Consider the following 10,324-nt stretch of genomic DNA (forward strand, 5'->3'; position numbering starts at 1 on the left):
TGAGCAGTGTTTCTGGACATCAAGCAAGCATCTAAGCGGTATGAAATCAAAACCTGGTAAGTATGGATCTGGTCTGAGGTTCCCCCGCTCCCGATGACACTGACATCGTGAATATGTTGTTCTAGGCAAAGCGAGGATGTGGCTGGCTCTAGCTCTGACGTCTGTGGTCCATGGGATGGTATCTGTGCAATGTGTTTTTAATTTTCCATGTTCTAAGAATCCAGAAGCACGGATGAACGTTGTAAGTATGACAGTGTTGGAACAGAAGCAGTAAGTGTCTGGGAAACAATCAGTTTAAAATGCTGATAGTTAAATACTACGTTTACAGATTACCTTGAAGGCAAGCATCGTGGAACCTTGAAAACATTATTCTTTGCTCTTTATTTCTTGCAGAGTGAAATGATCTCCTTCTGGGGATACCCCAGTGAGGAGTATGATGTGGTGACGGAAGATGGCTATATCCTTCAGATTAACAGAATTCCTCATGGGAGAGGAAATGCTGGAAGCCAAGGTAAAATTGGTATTTGTGTCATACAGTAAGCCCACACCTTATGATGTCTTCTCATTGGGATAACGGGGCTTGTGCAGGAGATTTTTCAAGGTCCCCCCCTGGCTTTGGTATGGGTAGCCTCTGTTTTGGTCAGTAAGAATTTGTAGGGAAGGCTGATCCCTTGCAGTGATGTTTTCCCACCCTGCGTGGACCTGAGCGTGGGCGATGCCCCATGCATCCAGCAGGCTGCAGCCCTAGAAATGAGAAGCAGCCCATCCATCCATCCTACCCACTTGGTGCCCCATGCACATCTTGGATTTTCTCTGGGAGCGTGGCCTGTAGTACGTGGTCCTGCAGCCATGTGGCAGATAGTAAACCGGTTTGCTACTCCTTGAGAAGTTTCCAGGGAACGGTCTTGTCCTGTGAGGAGTGACGACTGGGAGGTTCTAGATCCATCAAAAGGTGCACCTTGTCCTCTCACCTCTCCAGGCATCTCCATGTTTGCCTGCAGAGCTCCCTGGGCAGCCCAAGTTCTGCTAACTCTGCCGGAGAACCCCTTCTGCCAAAAGCCTGCTGAGATGCAGAGCCTGGGTACTGCTCTGCTTGTGTCTCTGAAGACACCCGGCTGGGCAGTGTCCTTGGAGACAAAAGCAGATGCTGTGAGATGTCTCTGAAATAGCAATATCGCATTACGTATTATAAATATTTATGATAGTAATGTGGGCCCTGCCACAAGGTGGGGGAGATGGGTTCAATCCTCTTCCCTATCTCCAAGTGTTCAAATCTTTCCCTCCCAGCCCCGAGAGCGTGGCCAAAGTCACGGTAGGCCAGATGGAAAAATGTATTCTGCCTCTTGGTGAAATTTGTCCCTCCAGCACAGAACGCATGAGCGCATCTTGGTGGGACATGGCTAGGGGTGGATAAGACCTTCCAGCATTGTTCAGGGGTTGGAGAAAATAAGGAGTGTGGGAAGACTTTGAGTTTTTTAATACTGTCCCTCAGCTCTGGGTGTTCACTTTCTTAATGATAGGTCATCTGCAGAGAAGGTGGGAAGGGGTGTAGGGGATAAAAGGCAAAGTGCTCTGGGATATGGCACACCTGGTGCCATATCTGCTACATAGCAAACCTGTTTTACTGAAATCAAGGGGGACAGAGCTACCTAACACCAACATAAACCTCCATGCACTTTGGCTGCCATAATTAAGGAGGAAAAGAGTCCCTAATCTGCATCAAATGATAACAGACAGCATTTAAAAAAAAGAAGTCATCATGATTCCTGTCTTCCAGGTCCAAGACTCATCGCATTTCTGCAGCACGGATTGTTTGGAGAAGGCAGCATATGGGTTACCAATTTGGCCAACAACAGCCTGGGCTTCATTCTCGCAGATGCTGGCTATGATGTTTGGATAGGCAACAGCAGAGGGAACACTTGGTCCAAGCGACATCTGGTCCTATCTCCCAAATGGGAGGAATTCTGGGCCTTCAGGTAAACAGGTAGTTGGAGGATCTAAGAAACAACTGACTTCATTTGTCTCCAAACGGTGATGCTCAAGGAGGAATGAACCAGGCTGAACTGGCATGTCCACTTATTTTAGGTGAAAACCCCAAGGACACACTTAGTAGGATGAAGAAGTTTGTGGGGTTGTCCTACCCTCCCTGCTGGTTTTGTGGTTTGTTCATGATGGTTGTTCAGATGTAGATGCTACACCTCTTGGTAAGATGACTGCTCTTCCTTCTGCAGCTTTGATGAAATGGCTAAATATGACCTCCCAGCAATTATAAACTTTATTGAACAGAAAACGGGACAGAAGCAGTTATATTACATTGGTCATTCGCAAGGCACCACTATAGGTAAGTGAGTCTTTTTGACTGATCTTGATGACAACATACGATTATCTTTGGGATTTGTAAAATAGGTCTTACTAAAGTTAAACTATATACATAAGAATGTCTTGAAAGAGTAAGCTGGTTTTTCTTCTTTTTTTTTTTTTCAGCTTTTATAGCCTTTTCCACTATGCCTCAGCTGGCTCAGAAAATCAAGATGTACTTTGCTTTAGCACCTGTGGCTACAGTTATATTTGTTCGAAGTCCATTGAAAAAGCTCGCATTCTTTTCTGACTATGGGCTTAAGGTATGTTAATCGAGACTATGTTTTGCATAGCCAAAATGAATGCAGTTTTTCATAGAGATTGTGAAATTACCTGCACAGCACATTTCAAATAATTTAGAGAGAGAGGAACTCCATGCTCCATCTATTTTCATAATGCAGGGAATCACACATCTTAATCCAGAGTCTTTCTGTCCTGTCCTGAATTTACTCCCCAAAATGTTCTGGCAGAATTAGAGCCAAGAGAGCAAGTGGTATGGGCAGACATGCGTGCAGCAAGTGTCAAAATGTTGGCCAAAAAACCCGATGTGAATCGAATCCTACCATTTAACGCAAGAGTACAACGATGTAAGAAGTCACGCAAATCAAAATCTTGGCACAGAAACATTTAACGGGGTGCACAGAAGGGTAAAATGGGCAACCTCATACCTCAATATTGGGGTAAAATAGAAGCTATGAAGTGGTGGTACTTTCTGGAAAAGCATGACCAGTCTTTGTATTTTAATGGTATCTTTGCAATTTTACAGGAGATGTTTGGCACCAAAGAGTTCCTACCGCACACTGCCTTGGGTGAGCTGGTCCTTTCCAAATTCTGTGCCCGCTCAAAGACCTGCAAGAGCATCTTGTCTATGCTCTTTGGATTTAACTGGAAGAACGTAAATATGGTACGTAGGAATAAATCAGCAGAGGGCCCCCAGTATCATTCTGAAGGACAAAGCCTTGGCTGCCCTGTTTTCTGGAGGTGAATGAAACCTTTTGTGAAATGCACTCGTCTTCTTTCAGAGCCGAGTAGATGTGTACGCGGCGCACTCCCCAGCAGGGACTTCAGTACAAAATGTAATCCACTGGTTGCAGGTAAACTTTCCCAGCTACTTTCCTATGTGAAACAGAATACAGAGTATTTTAATGGTCCTTTCTGGTCAGTCTTCAGTCTCTTGTATCGCTCTGCTGCAACACGTCAGTGGTATCTTTGTCGGGTTTGTTTTCATCCCTTCATAAAACGCTCAGCAGCTTCTTGAGCTGCCTGTACATCATCGAGTAGAGTGGCCCCAAAGGAGTGGATCTGAAAAGAGAAACATTTGGGGCTGAGGACCCTGCATCCACAGCAGGCACATTTCAGGGGTCTTATTTCGGACTAGCTCCATCTTGCCCTGCAGCCCGAGTGCTGTTAGCAGTCAGACTGCGGCAGAGATTCTCCTGGACGGCATCCAGTGAAGCTTAATACCAATTAAGTTGATTATTTCTCCTTCTTCCCATTGTGAGCATTGAGAACAGTCACTACCAGAGCCCCTCTGACACTGAAATGGTGCTGTGCTGCTCTCATCCTCTCTTCCCCAGGCTAAATGTACTCGGTTGTTTGCAACATTTCTTTGTTGATCATGAATTCAAATCCATAGGACAAGGGGTAATGATTTTAAACTAAAAGAGGGTGGATTTGGACTGGATATAAGGAAGAAATTTTTTATGCTGAGAGTGGTGAGACACTGGCACAGGTTACCCAGAGAGGTGGTAGATGCCTCCTCCCTGGAAACATTCAAGGTGAGGTTGGACGGGGCTCTGAGCAACCTGGTCTAGTTGAAGATGTCCCTGCTCGTTGCAGGGGCTTGGACTAGACGACCTTTAAAGGTCCCTTCCAACCCAAACCCTTCTGTGATTCTATGAAATTGCCTCTTCTTGATCTCTCCTGGACCCTCACCAGTTCATGCATCTTCTCTGAAGTGTGTGCCACCGTCTGTGTGCACAGCACATCTTCCTAGGGTGGCACTCCTCCTCAGAGATCCCAAAATAACTTTGTTGGTTTTGCAGCAAGAACACACACTCCATCTCCTGAAGTGTTGTTGCTCAGTGATGTTAGTCCTCATTCTATATATGTCCACCAGTTTTTCTTTTCTATGTATAATTTTTATAAGACTTCAGTTTATCTGATGAGTAGTGAGTGACAAAGAGCAAAACTAGAGGCAATGAGCACAAATTACAGCCCAGGGAGGTCAGGTTGGAGGTGGGGAATCAGTCCTGCCTCCCCCGGAGCAGGGAGCAGCCCTGGGACAGGTGCCCCCTGGGAGACAGGGGGTCACCATCCTGGGGAGGTTCAGGTCCTGGTGGGGTCAAGCCGTGGCCACCCTGACCTCGCATTGCTGCTAGTCCTGCTCCAGTTAGACAAGTGATGTTCAGAGGCTCCTTCCAACCAGCACACCTTTCGTCGTGTCGTTTCAGGCCAGTTCTTCAGTCTACAAGGAATATTTTGAGTTCTAATCCCATTTTCTAGAATATTTTAACTTCCTCCCATCCTGGTGTTAACCACAAACCATATAAACATAATCTCTGATCACTTATCCAAATTAATGACAATAATTAATTGTACTGGGACAACAGCAGACATGTGAGATACACTTGAAAAATCTTGCCAGTTCAATGATGAAGACCAACTTTTGAGTTTCCTCTTTTAACCTGATTGCACCCCCACAGAACTATGATTTCATTTAGACCATTGCGTGTCTGAATTTGCTGCAGGGAGTTCAAAGCGGTGCGCTGAGAGCTTATGATGGGGGGAGCATGTACAACAGTCTTCGCTATAGACAGGTAAGCTGCTTCCAGTGGCCAAGGTCATGGTCTTCCCCTTCCCTCACACATTCTGTTCCCATTTGTTCCTGGTGTGATTCCTCTGAATTTATTGTCCTCTCCTCACAAATTGGGCGTGCAAGTAGCAAGTCAGCAGGACCTCTGCTCGAAACAACGGTATTTTCTATTTTCTAAACTCTGTTTAACATATAGAGTTCCTTCTATATGGAATAAAGTATTAGATGCTTTCCACTTATCCAGCTTTTTTGTTAGAGTCCATAATCTGCCACAGAAAAGCAACGATAGTGACTGTGTGACCAGTTGCTACCTGAAATCTGTAAAACTGAAGTCTGCATGCCAGCTGTAAATTGTCTAGCCGTGATGGAAAGCAAGCACGGTGCTGAGCCCTTCTGCCACCCAGACCAAAAGTCGCAAGGTGGATGGTGAGCAGTTCGCTCTGCATCCCTTGGCAGCTCAGGCAATTCTTGTTCTGTGGCAAGAGGAGTAGCAGAGACAGGAAAAAAGCTTCTTTCTTCCTTAAGCGAGAAAAATCAAATTGTTCATAAAGTGGCATGATTCTTGACTGGAATAATTATACTGCAGGTAAGGAGATACGATGCTGACAAATCACCTGATGGCAAGTCCTCCTGGTCCTGAGCTAAAGCAACCCTCCAGATGTGTCTTATTTTCAAGAACTTGCTTCTGAACACTTTCCTGCTGTTACGAAGCTGAAGGAAAGGCTAGTGCTTGCATGAGGCGTAACCACAAACCGCAGCAGAGCTGGTTGGAAGGGACCTCCAGACGTCTCCAGTCCAATCTCCTGTTTGAAGCAGGATGATCCACCAGCATTAGATCAGGGCAGCTAAAATTTTGCCTGCTTATCAAAGTTGATCAAATTGTCTGTAGTATCAGGACCAGAATTCCTAGCAGGGCAGAACTAATTTACTATTTAATTTACATTAAATTTACTAATTCAATTTACTCATTAAATTGCAGCGCATAAACACCACATCTTTTAGTAAAATGTATCTTCTTTCTAGAAGAAAACCTTTCCAGTTTTGGGTTGGTTTGGGTTTTTTTTTCTCCTTAATTCCCAAAGAAAAGCAATCGCTCTTGCGCCAGTGCATATTTTATTGCGTTGCATCAATGTCTGTCCTTTGCGAAACCCTGGTTTTCCGTCTCTTCAGATGGGTCCGCCACACTACAACGTGAAGGACATGAAAGTGCCAACAGCCATCTGGAGCGGTGGAGTGGACTGCCTGGCTGATCCCCGGGACGTCACCCTCCTGCTCCCCCAGGTCAGGAACCTGGTCCACCACAAAGTGATTCCCCAGTGGAACCACCTCGATTTCGTACTGGGGCTCGATGCAACCGAGGTTTTGTACCAGGACATCGTCGACATGATGAAGAGGCATCCGTAAAGCTGCTGTTTCAGTTTAACACATTTTTTGCTGATGTGTCTTGTAGGATTAATGCTATCTTTAATGGGTTTTGAAATTGGCCGCTGTTTGGACCACCTGAATGTAGCTGGTTAAAATGTTCTGCTTCTAACTGGAGCAGTGACAGGGTGGGCAGAGGAACCTTTATGCTATTGCTGACTGGCACTTCATTTCCTTTCTTCTTCCTTTTTTCCTCCCTTCTTTCTTTCTTTCTGTTTTTCTCTTTTTTCCCTTCTTTTTTCTTTTTTTTTCCCCCGTTTATTTTTTTCTGGGTTTGGGTTTTTTTTTTCTGTTGTTGGTTGTTTTGTTTTTTCCCTTCATCAGCCGTGTTTATTTGCAAAGTACGGTAAACACAGATGAGGAAACTGGGTGTTGAGATGTTTCACTAAGACTGGTACCGCAGTGATCTGTTCTCTGAGACGCAACGGACCCTGCGTAGCCTTTTCCGTGTACTTAGCTTTATAGCGGCTTCAGTTCCCCTGAGACCTGGGGGTCTGGACCCCCTTGTAACGCAGCTGATTCTTGGCTTCATCAGAGACGCAAAATTCACTGTTTTTCGTCTCAGAGCTGGCATTGTTGCTCCTGGACCTTTGAAACTACCAATGTGGATCAGAAAGAGATCGAACCGGTCTGTGGTGGAAAGCCACAGCAGAAATACATCTTCTTAGAGGCAATACAGTACTAGGGGTTTTGAAGTTCAATAAAAATTGTAATTAATCACATTTTTAATGTGGGTGGGTGTTTTTTATTTTTTTTTTCAACAACTGAGAAGCCCAAAAGGAAGAATCGAGACAGAAATAAATCCTGAAAAGTAATTTCGAGAAAGACAGTCCAGCGTGTGATTCTGATACACAATGTGCAAAATCCAAATGAAAAAGGGGCTTAAGGGAATGTACAAAGTGCCCGCGTCTTAGAGTTTATCTGAGATGTTTTGGTAATAAGATTGAGTCATTCAATTTGTGTTGCATATTTTCTGACTAAAGTGCTTTCTTCAAATCCAGGATGTATACAAGTGACCACGCAGCACTGCAAAAATTATCCCTGGTAGTGCATCATTTATGCAGCAGACCGGGCATGTGGGCAGCTGCCAGCCACAGAGGGTTCAGTCTGGGTTTGGCTTTATTATTATCAATATCAGTACTTTACAGAGAAATAAGATGAAGTCTGGCTACTTTAAGAAATAAGACTTCTACGTATTTGTGTCTTTACAGGTTTACAGTAACAGTTAACAGCAGAACTGTTACACCTGAGTTCACGTGAAACAAAAATTTGCAGATCCTCTCTAAAACCCAACTCAGTGCATTGACTTTTACGTAGGAAGAGAAGAAGAGTTGGCTTGGATTTCAACGTTAAACGTGGTGATGGCTATTTTCCCCATTTTTAGCAATATTTTAGACTAAGCAAGGCACGTGGACCACAAGAAGACAGGTCAGGGAGTTATTCCTTGTCTTAAACAGCTCAGTCTGCTTTCTGCCGTGAGAAAGAAGCCTGCTCATGCCATGCAGCACCGGGATGCTCTCTAGCTGCCAGTGTCACGTTGACCAGTTGTTCTTTAAAAATAACTATTTTTCCTGTGCTGTAGTACAGGAAATGTTTTTCAGCCTTCAGGGCAGAAAGACATCATCCTTCAACCTCGCTGGTCGCCCCCAGTACGACACCTCTTACAATGGATTGCATGTCCTTGGAGGCGGTTCCCCCGAAGAAGAGAGAGAAGAGGGTCTGCCACGGTGTGGAAAGCTCCTTGAGGAAGGTTGTCGTTCCCTTTTAGGGGGACTGGAAAATTTCTTTCTGAATTTTGTTCCAGCCAGTCCCTTTTGGAATGGGCGCGAGCTGTATTATTTTTGGTTAGACTTGCAGATCTGGCTGTTCCGTTTACCCTGAGTGGCCTCATTTCTGTCTTCAGTTCAACGCGCGTCCGTAGACCAACCGAACGGGTGGGAATCCCAGCGGGAAGCCCCACGCACTGCACCGTGCCGCACCTCTTGCGCCACGGCATTTACAGAGAAAGGGGTGATCTCAGAGGTGCCGCGGTGTGTCGATGACATTTTCTTTAGCCTGAAGGAAGAACAGTTATTTTTTTAATAACCACATCCTTGTTTCTGCCAGCCAAAATTCTGAGGCTTGTCAGAAAAACTTGATAAATGTGTTAATGATGTGACCATCAGAAGAATTGGCTTGTTTCAGGGAGGAAGAATCTAGTTGTGAGGCGAAGCAACATTTCGAGGAGAAATTACTCGACGTCGTGCAGTCGTTACTGCCAAATTTTCAGTCTCTCATGCTTCCTTTAGAATTGCCTGGAAGATCTGCGTCACCTAGAAGCAGCCATGAAAGGCAAAGTAGATGTCCTTGTGCGGCCCTTGCTGATCGCTGTAGGATGCTACTCTTCGCCGGCTTGCATTCATTACGGTTTCCTGGTGTATCACGAGGCCACGTTGGTTGCAGTAAATAATTCACGTTTAAATTCTTTTTTCACCCTGTTTTCATCCTAAGTATGTTGCTTCTGCTTTGCCTCATTCCAAGAAGCTTTCTGTAAAATTGTCTTTTGAGGCAATGCTTTTACCTAATCAGATTTTTCAGTTTGTTCAAGACAGTCTGTTTCCAGTAAATACTTTTGTCTCTTCTAAAAAAATGACTTTTAAATTTTAGCGGATGATCAGATTATCGGATTAGGCAATTGTTTACTTTTCTATCTTTAAGAAATTCTCTAAGCATCTTTTGGTAGTACAAATTCTTGCGTAAGTTAATCCTGTTTAAACACATCTTTTTTTTTTTTTTTTTTTTTAATTCTCTTGCCAGTTATGCAGAAACAATTTGCCCAAAGCAAAAAAAAATAAAAAAAAATTGCAGCTTCACATGGAATTTTGCCATAGGTACAAAAAGGATTTTTCCCGGATTGCTTTGTCTCCTTTGCTGTGCCTAAACATTTTCTTTCTTTTTTTAAAACCCTGAATCAAAGCTGTGACCCAAATACTTGCTGAAATGAAAATAAATCCGCTCCCAGCAGCGGAAGACATTTGCAGATGAGACCCGTGGCACGTGGCTGGACTCGGGAGGTGGATATCAATAAATGAAGAAACTCCCAAATTCTTCCCCGGGGTGGGTGTGCTCGGTGGACACCCCGGGAGCTGGGAAACACGGTGCCCCTTGGTGGGACCGCTGGGATGGCACCCGAGCCCTCCATGCCCACCAGCACCACCATGAGGCCATCACCACCCTGCGAAGAAGACCTCTTTTGTTGTGTATGGTCTTGGTGGGAAGGAGTGATTTGAAGCTCGACCAGGCTGCACGCCAGACTCCACCACCTGCTGAGTCAGCAGGTTGTCTCTTGGCTGACAGACAAACACACCCCGAAATAAAAGGATGTCAAACAGGCTTTTGCCACAGGGCTCACGGGCTCCTGGAAGAGCAAGTCTCAGCTGGCTGGCTCGAGGAGGAGCTGAGCTGCTGCTGCACCAGCTGAAATCCTGAGGTCCCCAGGGGAGCAGCGGAGGTTTGTGAAGGGCTCTGAAGGCAGGGGGAGAGAGCCACAGGTGTCACAAGAGGGACAGTCTCAGCACCGGTCTCTTGTCAACACCAGCTGGTGGGGTGGTCGGGCTGGTCCTGGCCTGATCCTCCCGGCCCCACAGGTCTCCCTTTCTCCCTGCCCGGCGCAGAGACATCGGATGGATGCTGGGGGCAGCTTTCCAGTGCCTGGAGGCGCCCAGCGAGCATGGGTCCTTGTTGCTCTTT

The 10,324-nt window shown here is 45.4% G+C and overlaps 1 protein-coding gene across 1 annotated transcript; it reads left to right on the top strand.

Moving 5' to 3' along the window:
• The first annotated feature begins 136 nt into the window (after positions 1 to 136).
• On the top strand, positions 137 to 6,577 carry LOC104642054 (lipase member K). The gene is made up of 9 exons (XM_010310907.2): positions 137 to 241; positions 394 to 511; positions 1,778 to 1,976; positions 2,232 to 2,341; positions 2,485 to 2,621; positions 3,125 to 3,262; positions 3,381 to 3,452; positions 5,109 to 5,177; positions 6,344 to 6,577. Exons 1-9 carry the CDS (start codon positions 137 to 139, stop codon positions 6,575 to 6,577), a joined length of 1,182 nt encoding a protein of 393 aa, XP_010309209.1.
• The last annotated feature ends 3,747 nt before the right edge of the window (positions 6,578 to 10,324 follow it).

Source organism: Balearica regulorum, chromosome 7, assembly GCF_011004875.1.
Source record: "Balearica regulorum gibbericeps isolate bBalReg1 chromosome 7, bBalReg1.pri, whole genome shotgun sequence".
NCBI classification, from domain to species: Eukaryota; Metazoa; Chordata; class Aves; order Gruiformes; family Gruidae; genus Balearica; species Balearica regulorum.